This window comes from Haplochromis burtoni, unplaced genomic scaffold, assembly GCF_018398535.1.
Source record: "Haplochromis burtoni strain Fernald_Lab_line unplaced genomic scaffold, NCSU_Asbu1 Contig_13, whole genome shotgun sequence".
NCBI classification, from domain to species: Eukaryota; Metazoa; Chordata; class Actinopteri; order Cichliformes; family Cichlidae; genus Haplochromis; species Haplochromis burtoni.
The window spans coordinates 1,949,419-1,964,221 of NW_024582374.1; the positions used below are offsets into that span (position 1 = coordinate 1,949,419).

The 14,803-nt window shown below is 38.9% G+C and overlaps 1 protein-coding gene across 2 annotated transcripts in view; it reads left to right on the top strand.

Annotated features, from left to right (window-relative positions):
- Positions 1 to 14,803, top strand: part of rab6ba (RAB6B, member RAS oncogene family a) — a 65,952-nt gene that overhangs the window by 21,370 nt on the left and 29,779 nt on the right. For both annotated transcript variants that reach the window (XM_014332838.2, XM_005919740.3), the window contains exon 2: positions 9,229 to 9,287. In XM_014332838.2, coding sequence (XP_014188324.1) covers positions 9,229 to 9,287 — 59 coding nt within the window. The remainder of the gene's footprint in view (positions 1 to 9,228; positions 9,288 to 14,803) is intronic.

A 14,803-nucleotide genomic window follows, 5' to 3' on the forward strand; every position in this document is an offset into this window, starting at 1 on the left:
TCTGCTGACGAATGCTTGTTTTAGGGTTGAGTGGGGGTAGTCTGTCTGCAGAGAGTTTTTGTTGTCAGTGGAGGCAGTGTATACAATATTTGGTACAATACACTGCAGCCAATGGCGGAGAAGTGTGTTCTAACATACAAAAAGCTAAAGTGAAATCGAGTGTTAAAAACAATGACAAGTGTCCACTGCAGCCATTGTTTGTAGTTTTCATGTAGTATTTTTGATCTTTTATGGTTCTTCCATGCCTTGCCCCTTCCCGGTGAACTCCCTCCCTATTCCGACTCACTTGTCAACAAATAAGCAATTGACCGACATACATCATCCAAATCCGCTAATGTGCAGTTGTGATTTTGAAGTACTACACAGTTGCAGGTTTGTGGTATGTGAACACTCCTTTCCATTTGCTGTGCAAATGGAAAACACGTATGCAGATGGACACATTTGTGGGACCATTGCGCTTCATCCTCAGGCCTTGGTTCATCTCAGTGTGATGTAGTATAAGAAAAGCCAGCCAAAGATGTAGCCCGAGACTCCCAGGACAACAAAAGCCAAGCAATGACACAATCAAGACAATCTGGACTTTCCACTATTTTCCAATTTCTGTTTCTAATGCATACACCACAAATAAACAACAAAGCCTCATGGGACTTGATGAGTCAGGCAGTGAAATTTGCCCCATTAGTGATATTGGTTACTATTCCACCTTTAGCCTATGACGATAATGCTGTGTGAATTGCAGTTGATCAACTGTTTCCTCGGTAGGATTTTTATCAGAAGTTTAATTATTTACAAATGTAATACAAGTGACAGTTTCTCTATTTGCATCATAACTAAAACACAATACTTCAGTGACTTGACATTTTCAAGTCAAAGACTCGCGGAAAATAAAAAACGATGAATGAAATCTGTTTTTTGCACATTAATCTAAAAGTTTGGAAATTTCAGAAAACAATGTTAAAAAGAAAAACATTTTTTGACAGGTTTTCTCCACCTTTCTTGCATTTTTTGGTGTTAAAATGCAAGCATACAGTAATATTAAGTCACTCAAACATTCAGTTAGACAAAGAAAATTTGTTTTGGAAGAACTGACAGAAGGAGATTGTGTAAATAATTGAGTTAATTTGTAGTTTAAAATTGATGAATGACATTTACCAAAATAGTTAGCCAAAATAGTCATTTTAGCCAAAATAGTTTGTCACTTGAGGGGTTAAAAAAGGATAATAAAAAAACTAACTCATTCTCGGGTCATAACCAATGGTTTCAATAATGTTTTTGAGCAAACACACCTCCTTTGGTCAAATGTAATTGGTTAGATTCTGTGTGTTTCTATGCAGATATGTTTCTAGAGATGAAGTGTCATCAAACAGTCACCTGGGTTGGTGCTGTCATATGACTGCAGGTTTAAATAGAAGAGGATGTCATCGAGTTCACATACAATGCTGCACGACAACGTTAAAGATTTAAAATGTCTTATGTAACCTCATGATTTCGTCCTCTCTAACCCCTGCTGCTGCTATGTAACAGAAGAATGAGCCGTCTAAAATTACCACATCCATTTGAATAAAGTGTTCACGGCCAATTGAAAATGACAATAGAAATAACAATTGTTCCCAAACACTGCTGCGTAATGTAGGCTTGCAGCAAAACCAAGTAAAATGAATAATTTGACATCTTTTTCATACAATGAAGCAGCCGTCTCTCCACAGTCCTCACAGGCCATAATAAAGGCAACACAAAGGAGGACATTAGCATAGTCATTTCAAGACCTCTCTTTTGAGTCCGGCAGCAGATCGGGACCTGAGTGAGCTGCTCTTAAAATGAGCCCACTGGGTCTTTATTAACAGGTTCAGGTCTGCTGGTGAGAGCCACATGGAGACGGTTTGGGTGAATGAGGCTGCTGCTGCTGTCAGAGCTATGTGTTGTAAATAGTGGGCCATTTGCACAAGAGCAACTTGCACTCTCCATCTACTTCAATTAGAGTGTGAGGGTAATCAATAGGCTTCAGACACTGAAGAAAGAGCTTTGCTGAATAGCCTAAATGTCAAGATGAGCCATTTGCACAGTCGGCCTGGAGTTTGAGGGAGATTTCATCAAACTATCAAAGTGGATGATAGCAGTAAAAGTGGCCTCATTGCCTTCACACAGGGACTATCCTGTTTGTTATGTAGTATTATCAGGGCATCGTGTACTTTTACACATCTAGACAAACTTCTCCAGCCCATCTGGTGGGAATTGAAGGTGTTCGTGAGCCAGCTGAGAGACATCATCTCTATGGCATGTCCTTTATGCGCCCATGAGTCTCCTTCCAGTTGGACATGCCCAAAACACAGGTGATGTCCTGGTCAGATGCCTGAACCATCTCAGTTGGCTCCTTTCGATGTGGAGCACTGGAAGCTCTGTAGCCGACAGACTTGGAGGTCCCAAAATGTATTTCTGTCACTTTGTGTGTGGCTTCAAACCACCACTCCAATGTGTCACCAATCGATGCAGCCAAAGGAACCACGTCATCTGGAAAAAGCAGAAATGGGATCCTGTGATCGCCAAATCTAACACTTTTTTTTTGTCGTACCTAGAAACTTTGTCCTTAAAAATTTTGACATGTGAAGAAAGTTCAGTCCTGGTGTCCAACATCCAATAGAAATGAGTCTGACTTAGCTTTGCCAGCAATGCAAGCATTCATCAGTTTTAGCACTTTTTTTAAACCTTACCTGTTGAGTTTCATTTCACAAAGACTAACTAGGATTGTAACAGGCGATACATTTTACATCTAGACTTAAGATGTACATAAGAATTTATCTATATCAGAAAGCAGTTTCATCACTAGCTTAAGTATAAAAGCATGAAAAAAGTAACAGTATACAACTCTGAGTAGAAAATGTATATCTTGTGGAAGAATAAAGAAATTACAGAGACGGTAAATAGTTGAGCTGGGATGTCGGTGCTTAATAAGACAATCAGGGTAGTTTTTATGTCCTCATTCCTGTTTCCCATACACCAGAGAGTTGCAGGAACACTGGTTTTATTATGAATGATCTTTAATGTCATTGTCCTTGGTACTATCAACAATACTAACTAGGTACAGAACTAGAACATAAACATCCCAAAATACAAAAGGATTTTGGTGTCTGGGTCCATGACGGGTACAATGAAATCCAGCTGGGCTTTCTCTTAGGACAACCATTTTTAGTAGGTAACGAATTAATCATAAAATAAATGTAAAGTCGCAGCATCAGCAGATGAGAAAAACAGCAGCATTATACACGATTTGGCCAGAGTGAAGTGTCTTTATTTCTGTTTGTATTGACGTGTCAGAGTATTTCTGACTCATGTTTACAGTCGGTTTAAGCAACAGCCCTGAAAATGATCCCAGTTTTTAATCGCTACCAGTCTCGGTCATGGTGGCCCGTTAATAACTAGACTTATTAATTAATAAACAAACACTGGAAATGACCCATAATTTAACATAACATATCAGATATCATAGCTGCGGATCACAACATGACTAAATAAAGAATTAGGTATTAAACAGTCCTGTGAATATTTGGGTTTGCCCTCAGAAAAGTGGCTATTACTTAGAAACATCAGATCAAAACATTTGAAGCAAATATACAAGAAATAGATACGTTTAAGTATAGGTATAAGTAACGGAATACAAAACTTGTATAAAATAAAGGTAAATGCAGTCATTTAAGGACATTGTTTGCATTTGCATTGGTAATATGTTCTTTATTTTTGTGGAACAGTCTAATTCTAAAGGCTAGGTCTGTTCTAACCCTGCACGTCTCTGTTACGCCGCCCCCTGGTGTGTTTTTGGCTTGTAGTCGAGCGGTTTAAATTGCAGTTGAACTTTTTATTTCATGTTGTCCTTCATTTTTAAATTTAATAAGCTACAGTTTCTCTCTGTGATCCCTCTGCGCCACGAGAACGCACCTCTATTAGAACCTGAATGAAAAGAGGTTATTGCTGTCATCGCTGCTGCAGCTTTAGCAGCGGCTTTTTTTTTTTTTTTTACATTTGTATGTCTGACTAGAGCTACTAATCACGCGAATCCCATCATAATCTCTAAAACGGTGTTAATAGCAAAAGAGGATGAAATGATTATGAGGAGGAAATGCTCAGAAATGCAGAGCTAATTCTGAAATGTAATCAAAAATCTGCCTTGTTAATCATTTCTTTTTAGCCTAACAGAAGATCCACTAAATTATTGCAGCCGTGAGCGTAACTAAGCTTCCTGTTTCCCTGGTAATTAAATTCACACAAACAGACCTGCAGTTACATCTGAAGATACTGACAAAAATTTAACTAACGCTAAGTGCAGCCTTTTCAGAGGGGGAGAGGGCTGTAGGAGGGATTGGGAAGTGTTTTTGTTTGCTTGACATCCTGTTTATGAGAATGAGTGTCCATCATTATGCTGCTGCCTCCAGGACAAATTAAACTGGGATGTGGTGAATGTTCCCTCTGTGGGAACAAAGATGAAGAAGAAGTGTCTGTTCAGATTTACTCGAGTCAGAGGAAGAAATAAGGACGTGCTGTCTGTCCCTGAGTTTTGAAAGCAGTGACTGAGAGGCTCACAAAGTGCTGTCTCATGCTGCTCAGCGGTGGCTCAGGATGAGTCAGCAGCGAGGATGCTGGATCAAACTCGGTGTCCTAATGTTTTTCTCCCTCTGATAAGCGTTCATGTGAAGGCTTCAAATGCCCAGGGCAGAAATGGTGACTGAAAACTCCACAGTTCACCTGACTGTTTCCCATGAACACACACGCATACCATGTTATGAGATAAGTGACATTCTTTTCCTGCTTTCTCATCTCTCCGTTTGTACATCACTACTTCTTCTCCTCGCGTTTTAGTCCCTCCCACAGGTGCGAGCAGAGGAGCCAAGGAGAGAGGAATCGAGGCAACGGCATTTTAAAGTGATGTCAATTAAATATGACATTTGGCACAACTGCATGATAAGTTGGGCTTTATGGCCTAAGTACGTCTGTATTTTATGATGTCAGGCTCAAGAGCGCTCATTGCGTTTTTATATTCAGGGCTACTTTTAATTGGCAGTTTGCCATCCTGAAATCAGCAAACTGAAATCAGCTGATCGTTACGCAAGTGCACAGGAATAACATGGCACATCTGACACTTTATTTCTGTCCTCAGCTCATGTAGATATTTGAAGACCTTTGTAACACAACTTATGACATAAATGTAGCCACGAGTGTTGAATTTAATGCAGCAAGGCATCACATAACTGCGTCACAGCGTTACCTGTATGTGATCATAGTAACCCCTTATTATAATTTGATATAAATGAAAATAACGAGTTGTTTAAAGAGTCCTCCTCCCTCCGTGCTTGGTATGTTCCAGCTGTGTGCCACGCCTCTGTTATACCCGAAGGAACAGTAAATGACTGTAAATGATCTACCTGTTGATCCTGGATTATAACTCCTCTGACAACCTCCTCCATCCTCCAAATGCATTTTAGGACTGAAACATCCTTTAGTGTGGCACAGAGACGTGGCTTTCCAGGTCACGGGCAGGAAAGAGGACTGAGAGAAATGAGAAAAATCTGTTGTTTCCCTTTTTCTGGTCTGTGTGTCAGTTTTCTTTGCTTCAGCGGATTTCATCCATTCATCATCTTCATCTTTCAGAAGTCTAGACACGCTGGTGTCATCTTCTCCAAATATAAAAAATCTGTCCAGTAGTTTTGAGTCTACCCCCAGGTGCCCTCCCAGTTCTCACTTTGTTAATTACTTTCTTTTCGGTTTTGTCATTATTCTTATGTTTGTCTCTTTTTCACCTCTGTTCTCCTTCCTCTTGCCTATAATCCGGAAATCAATCACAATGAGCCATGTTGAAGGATGTCTCGATTCCTAATATTCATCAGGAATATCTCTTCCACTAATCCTTATTATGGTCGCAGGGGAGCTGGAGCCTATCCCAGCTATCATACGGCAAGAGGTAGGGTACACCCTGGCCAGATCACCAGTCTGTCGCAGGGCTAACACAGAGAGACAGACAACCATGGTGGATTTCAAAGTAGGACCTTCTTGCTGTGAGGCAACAGTGCTAACTGCTTCTCCACCGAGCTGGGTGATTCCTAATTATAATACTTACAAACTAGCATTATTACTGACTAACATTCCAAGATTTTAAAATTTTACTTGTAAAGCATTAAATGACCCTGCTCAGTACCATGCCAGTGTGTCTGGGTGTGGGATTGGTGAAAGGGCTTTGCTGGTTATTTCAAGGTCTTGGCCACCAAACAAACATAAACACAATGGTAGCGTCTTGCCTTGACACTCTTTTGTTGAAAGACGATGAGTATTTGATATGTGGAAATGTTTTTATGTTTATTATCTTGGTTTCCTATTATTTGCCCTGCCATCAGCCTTCATAGTCTTTGACTTCATATTGTACAGTGGACTAGATGAGTCATGATGGTGTTTTAATTACCAATAAAGCATGACTGAATTAGCAGAGCTTGTTAAATTAGATGGCATCTTAAGTAAGTTAGATGATATATTGATAAATTAGCATGAGATCATTAGCATAATCAGTAGCTACGCGGTAGATCCTGCCTTGCAGATAAGGAGACCAAGTGAGGGCACAGACACATGCAATTAGTCTGCCTAATTAAAACTCTCTCTGCAAACAATTGCAACTGGGTGCCCATTTGATGAACTGTGAATATAAGACAGATTATGTTTACTGAGCGAGCTGGTGCATTTATTTCTCATGAACCTGGCAGGGCAGCAGCAAAAAATCTTGTTGCATAGCTTCACTGAGGGTATACAGCATATAGATGAGCAGCTATGAGGTTACAGATGAGCAGTTTAATAAGATTAAGTGATGGACCTCAAAAATTTAGCCAAGCCATGCAGTTGTTCTGAAAGAGGAAACTATCCATACAAACTGTTTTTTGTAGCAGCCAATAAACAAGTTTAATTCTGCAGTGCTGGTAGACATTTTAATCCGGGAGTGTGTGGATACTGACTCAGTGTTAGAGCCTCCAGTGGACATTAGTGGGACTGCAGTTTTTCTTACTTTGACGGATTCATCTGCTTGTTTATCTCTGGTTACTATCTGTCTTTATTCATAACCTGTGGATCTGAGTGTTGTGAGGCCACTCTAATAGCCATTTGCCCCCGCACACTTTGTTAAATGTCAGGTTTATTTATACAGTTATATTTTATACTCTTTGATATTGCACCATCCACAGTCTGCAACACACTTGCTGACCAGTGGCTTTTCAGACTGAACCGTAGTGCATATCACTGTATGAGTGAGATGGTATGAGCTGGCTCTTTACCATCTGCACTGCTGCTAAATGCATACAAGAAGGGGGGCGTGATTGATTCCTGTCGGCTTTTGCTTTTCCCCATTCTCCATCATTAATAAACCCATTGAGGGAAAACAAAATTTGAAAACCATTTGTGCTATTTATCAATAAGTCAGTAATTTCTAACCAGCCTTCTTTTCTGGACCTCAAAATATGACTTATGATCCTAAAATGATGAATGAATTATTGAAGAGATTTGAAATGAGTTTTTCATCCATTTATCAGCACATAACATGAAACAAACATCAGACCTGTCAGACACATTCGGGGACATGTAGAACATCTTTAATGGCATTCATGAAGTCATTCATGCTACAAAAGAAATGTAGGGCAGGCATTTTTAGTAAACACTGTTATTGTACATTATTTTAAACATGTGATGAAGATGTTTAGGGATACTTTGGTGTAAAAGAGACATAGGTCTTTGTTATAACAATCGCTGATAATGGAAGCCTTTATTGAGTTCAGTTCCTTTGAAATAGATTATTAAGTTATAACTGATGCTCATACTACTGACAGAGGTAGGCAGGTGGATCACAACACTGTGAACCTGCAGTACATGGTTTGTTTTGTGTTTTGTTTACTCTCGCTTTCTTTAACTGTAAGTTAGGCACTGAAACTATTCTGTTAGATTTTGCTTTTATGCTTAACAAATAGCCAGTTATTTCAGTTATATCACAACACAGCTACAGGACACGTTGTGAGGGCAGGCGTATTTGACTACCAGGGGAACTTAGACTTGTTTTATTTTGCATCCAAAGCCCATTTTTATCTCAGGTGGACCAGATCAGTAAAATTATCCCCTAAAAATCATTCTTTAAAACCAAAGAAATGCAAGTACAGCTTTATTGAATCATCTGTTTGAAAAATGGATTATGAACAATTGGAGTGCAGTGCCAGCCTGTCCCAGGTGGACCCCACCCTTCACCATATGACAGCTGGGATAGACTCCAGCCTACATTTTTAGATTCTCATTTTTATTGAAAAACTGAACATATTAATGATTTCACTGCAATTTTCAAGCTTTGCAAAGTGGAACAGATTGGACCCTTTGAGGAGCCGGTCCTTAAACCTTCACTGTAAGAAGGTTGAGACTCGATTATTATATTATGTAAAGTGTCATAGCTGATGAAATGATAATTGCATTCTCATTAGATTACATTACAAAGCACACTATGTTTTAAACTGTATAAGGTATTTGATATTAAAAGAACTAAAGCGATTTTATTAACAACTAATATTTATTCTCTTGCAAAAATCCAGAAAATTGGATATTGATCATTTAACATTCACTTTGATTGACTGTAGCTAGGAAACATAATCAAGCAGCTTTACGGTTATTATCACTTTTTGATTGGTGCACAAAAATGCATGAAATCAGAGATCGAAAAGCATCAACACATAACAAACCAGTCTCCTCTAATCCCATGTTGAGAAACAGGTTTTTCTGCACTTTATAAAGCAGGAAAGTTGGAGTTTATGAATCTGCTTGCTGGCCGTGCCGATGGCAGATGTTTTTAAATGTCAGTAAAACTCATTGAAGCCTCAGATAATGGCACTGTGGATGACTTTTCGTCCAGGTTTCCTATCATTTTATAGCAATTTCCTTGCATCTCATCTTCCCGTTCCCCTGACTTCGTACATCAGATGGGAGGTATATGTGTTGGGGAACACATAAATTCTAGTAGCAGCAGCACTGTAATTATATTCACACCCGATGCCCCTGCTGACCTCCTGGTCACCCCAAACACACACTAATGAGCTCCCTGGGCAGTCGTGACAGCCATGGTAGAAACCACAACTACTAATACTGCTGTTACACTCGCTGAGAGCCTGAATGCTGGAACACAAAGCCCCTCATCTGTCATTTAATGCATTCTGTCTTTTTCTTGCCTTGCAGTTGGAAAGACGTCTTTGATCACACGGTTCATGTATGACAGCTTTGACAACACATATCAGGTAGGTGCTGCAAGCACAGGCTGAATGGTTTGGCTCTAATAATTATCCTGATGGATCAGTGACACTGGGCTGCAGGCATTTCCTTTGATAGTGAAACATAAAGCTGGGCGTAAATCGATAAGTTGAAGACAGAAACTTAGAACAAATAAGGCCTAAGTAAATTAGATACTGGGATAATAATGAAGGAAATTAATACACAGCAAATACAAATTCTTCTCTTTGTGTAAAATAAGGAAATTATGGCCATCAGTGATTTTAAAAAAGACACCTTTGAACTGAAGATCAAGAGCTCTTTGAATCCCTGTAAGCAGCCTAATCTCACTCGACATCCTAAAAGCAAAATAGTACTTTTGCAGCTACAGCACTTCCAGAGCTCTTTGTGAGCATCTGCAAAGCACCCTTAAATAAAACCTGCAGCTTTATTGCTTTATAAACAAAAAGTATCTACTTACATAGTAATAAAAACAGAATTAAAAATAAATCTCGCAAAACTATTCTGTCTGCCCTCTCTGATAGTTTAAGAGGGAGTCTTGCTGCTCGCTAAGGCTTTTTTATGGGGGAGTTTACAGTATTATGAGCCTGAGTAATATATGGAAAAACTAAATCTGATTATCTGAAGAAAACCTGACTACGTCACGACAAGACAGACGAAGAGGAAGACTTTTTTGTTGCTGAATAGTGTTGATCATATACATTATTAGCATTATTGTTTTGAAGCATGACTTTGCATATATGTAGAAAACAAAGCTTTGCATTTCATGTGAACTTCAGGTCATTTTCTAAGACAAACCGTTTCCATCAGGTATAAAATTAGCCTGCAGACTCTGCAGAGCTCCAGCAAAGTTAATAATGTTCTGCCTCTAAAACTGGAGACCTGCGGCTTTGATCCCACAGGCATGTGTTAATCTGCTACTGCCTTTAAATTATCTACAGCAGCCTCTAAAGAATTCCTCAGTACCTGATCTAACCTTCTTCCACACTACTTCCATCTACCTTTACTTTTTTGTCCTACAAATTCAAATAATTTGACACACAGAAGAATGATGTTGTTGCTTAAATGTTACAAAAACAAAGGACCAAAAATGCCAAACATGGATCTCAAAGGCAGTCACCATTTCAAATCCTCCAGCCTGATAAGGTTTTCTCTCCATTATTGTAGGGTCTTTACCTTGCAATGTAAAGCACCTAGAGGCAGCGTTTGCTGTGATTTAAGACAATATAAATAAAATTCAATTCAATTCAATAAAAATTTTCTTGACTAAAAGCAAAAACAGGAAACACAAATCCCAGAGAAGTACAATTTAACGGGAAATCCAGACAACTGAACATGAGGAAATAAATTAGAGGGGCAAAATAAATTGACAAAGGAAAGGACAAACTAATATATATACACTCACAGGACTGATTACCCAATAAGGTATCAGTGGAGACAGTTAAGATGATTACAAAGGCCAGAAGATACAGATAGTTACAAAAAAAAAAAGAGTTAATTTCCAAAAATAAAGCAGGAAGACAGAGGCAATAAACTATAAAAGCAATCAGTAAGGTAAACTCAAGCATAATAAACTATCACCATGAAACAACATGCAGTCACTTGAACTTCTGAAGTACACTCTTGGACCTGATCAGCCAGTGGTACGAAAGATACATCCATTATTCACTGCGATGTACTTTGGAATATCAGTTCAGTTCAACTTAATTTTTTTCATATAGCACTAATTCACAACAGCCACCTCAAGGTACTTTATATTGTAATGTTAAACTCTACAGTATTAAAAAGAAATCAGCTTTGCAACATATGAAAAAAAGGAAATGTATTTGACTCTAAGCAGGCCAAAGAAAATTACAGAATAATTAACATTCTCTGTTAGGTAAGTCTGGAAACTAGTAAGCGAGGCCATATGCTCAGAAAAGTCAGCGTCTTGGATTGGATGCTAAATAGATCAATGAATAGACATAAGGAAATATCTAATAATTTACAAAGCAACATCCAGATGAGCAGAATGAGAACTCAACAGAACGGAAAAGCCAAACAGCTTATTTACTCAGTAAAATCATCCCCATATTCACGTAGTTTTTTCCCTTTTGTTTTCTGTTTATTGTTTTTTGCGTGTACAATGACAAACAGATTTTGATTTCCTCTGTGCAGTTATTTCACAGTGGTTAGTCTCTTGACTGTAATGCTGTAATTTTTACACTTGGTTCTAACAGCTAGATTATGAAACATCCTGAATGCATGGTGTTTTTGTCTGACTGCAAACTACTTCTGAATATTTGCGGTTAATGCATGTTGCCTTGCTCTGTACATAGTTTGAACTGTTTTAGGCTCAAATAAGTCATTAAATTGACGTGTTTTAAATTTCATAAATGGTGAGTTAGAGGGTGTTAATGATTCTTACGGCTCTTTTTGTAATATGTATGTTGATTATGTATGCATGTGTATATGTATGTTAGATGAATATTTGTCTTGTAGATGTTTTCCCATACTTTTACACAATATAACAAAAATATATGGAAGCATGAAGGAACAGGCTGCATAGTGATTCTTGGTTTATGTAAACTTTTACTTATATAGTATTGTGACTGATTTAGATATGTTATTTCTAATTTTGTTGATGTATTGTTCCCAGCATAGTTTATTGTTGAAATTTAATTTCATTTACTTTTTCTAATTCAGTGTAATTTATCATAATTTTCCTATTGCTGTGCGCTGAATGATTTCCAAATATCATGTATATAGTTTAACTTAAGATTATTTTTCTTTTATATGCTATTTTAACAGAATAGCATTTACTTAATTCATTAATTTAAGTCCTTAACTTAGATAGTTTGCAGTGTTATAGAAATTACACAGATGTCATTAATGTTCAAAATAAACAGCAGTGGTCTTAAAAAAGAGCCCTGAGGAACCCCACATGTCACAGTTTTAATGTTATCAATTTGGTTCTGATTTCCAAGATTACTTTTCACCCATGATAGTATAACCCCTCCCATATACATATATTTCTACTACTAATTAAATAATTTACTAAGAACTCTCCAGTAGTTCATCATAGTAACAGTCTGGTCCACCATGTTTTCCATGTAATTTTTATATGAATTGAATAAACACCACATAAGGTATTAAATACAGATATTGATGGGAGATGATGTTGCTGTTTGACATTATCCATTTTATTATATTATCCATGTTGGTGGGTTTTCTTTGCCCTTTCTTCATTATGCTAACCCTCCAAAAGGGAGAACGACAAGTCTCTATTCTTCAGTGTTCGCATTAGTTCTGTGCTGTGCTGTAATGAGATTTGGGTGGCTCATTGAGTGTGGATTAAACTGTCTGTGTTAGCTCTGTGATGCTGCGTCTTCACAGCTGCTTCTGTATCCTTTTATATTTTTAAACTCATAAGTCATGAAAGTCTACGGAGCCAGACATTTCACACTGATTGCTGGGGCTCATGTCTTTTTTGGTCTTTAAGCTACTGAGTCTCCGTGGTGCACAGTCATTTCTTTAGTTTCATTCTCACAAATTGCAGTGGAAGAAGCTCATATTTGGCTAAGGTTGGCTGTGGAGTTTTTTTTATGACGTCTTAGTGTGTCGTGGGAAAAGGGGATTCATTTGTTTGTTCATTCATGCTAATAACATGCCAAATCCTCTGGATAATTACATTCATCCAAATGCCACTCCATAGCTTTTAAGCTAGTTTTTGTAGTACTTACTTTTAATTAAGAGTGGGTGATCCGAGGAGTGTGAATCACCTGGGATGAGGATCTCAGAGGTTGTAGTTCTCTGCCAGAAAATAGTGGGCTGCCTGCTCTGAGAAAGGTCTACATAGGACTGCTTGTGTGAAAAGAAAACATTTAATTTTCAGCACAGAAATTATTGTCCATCCACCACTGACGATCCTAAATGGGGTATAAGGTTTTTATTTATTTACATGGTGCTTTTTCAAGAACAAAATTCGGAAAGTCCTTTGCAATTCTGCAAAGGGAACAAAGATGTCAGTGACACAGATGACAACTGTCTTTGTTTTGTTGTTGTTTTTGTCTACAGCTATAAGAGGTCATTTTTTTGTCGCTAATCAGCAGGCTAAGCAGGAAAGCTTTTTCCTCCTGCAACATTTTCCATTTCCTCCTGTGGGAAGAGAGAAACTTGACTGGCCTCCTTCTGCGGCCCTGCTGGGAGGGGACAAAGGCATTCTTAAGCCAGCTGAGACTCCCCTGAGTCTCCTCCCTGGGTTCCAAAAACACCTCAGGTGGGAGGCGTTTAAGAGGTATCCTATTTAGAAGCTGAACCACTCCACTGCTTGTTCCAGTGTGGAGGTGTAGCGGCTCTCAGCCATCTGACACATTCTTATTTCAGTCACCACTCACAGCCATAGGTGATTGGTAGGAATGTAGTTCAACCAGTAAATCAACAGCGTTGCTCTTTTCACCGTAACAGACCAGTGCAACCTCTGCAGATCTCCATCTACGCTCTTCACCCCACACATAAACAAGACCTAGAGATACTAGAAGGTACATCATCCCCAACCCAGAGTGGGCACTTCACCTGACTGAGAACAATGGCCTCAGACTGCGAGGTGCTGATTCTCATCCTGGCTGCAAAGCGCCCCAGCGGGAGTACAGGTCGTCACTCGATGAAGCCAGAAGGACCACATGATCCACACTAAAAGCAGAGACAAGATTCTCAGATCACCGAGCTGGAAACCCTCCACCCCCTGGGGGTCTCTTGTTCATGGCTCCATAAACACTATGAATCTGAGACAACAGGCAGCTTTGGCACAGTCCACGGCCCTCTGGAAAAAGTCAGACTTATATGAGCCCTCTAATGCACGGGCCCTCTAATGTGACAGTCATTTCCTGTAACGTTTTCAGAGTGTTGAATACTTAAGTACCATTATCTGGAGTGAATGCAGGCATCTGTTGTTGCCTACAGGCTGCCTTGCATCAAGGCCACTGCAGAAAATTTGAGTTCTGAATGCAGCAGGAGAAATTATGAATTTGAAATCTAACAGCCGTCACAGTCGGTGCTAAGTGCAGTAATTCTGAGAAACGTGTGTGTGTGTGTGGGGCGGACATGCTTCTGAGGAAAAATAACTGTACCATCTTTATGGTGCCTGAATGGACAGACACCGTTCCTTCCCCCATGCTTCTTCAGACATGGTAGGCAAACAGATGCTGGGCTGATAGAATCTGCTTATTTAATAAGCTCCCCATATGCTGTTTAATGTCAGTCTCTGCCCCTCTCTGCTGTAATGGCAGCAGGCAGAGAGAAATATAAAAAAAAAATCAGGTTATCAAATTTGTGCACAAGCTAAAATCATTTGAAAGTCCTTGTTGATGGTGCGTTTTTTCCTTTGTTTTTTTTTTTCTTTTTTAAAGCTAGTGTATTAACCATTTTGTTTCAGATGCCACAACCTCAACTATGTAGCCACAGATCAAAGCCAAAGCTAAAAAGTCTTCCCCAGATGCATTTGTGTGTGTGTGTGTGTGTGTGTGTGTGTGTGTGTGTGTGTGTG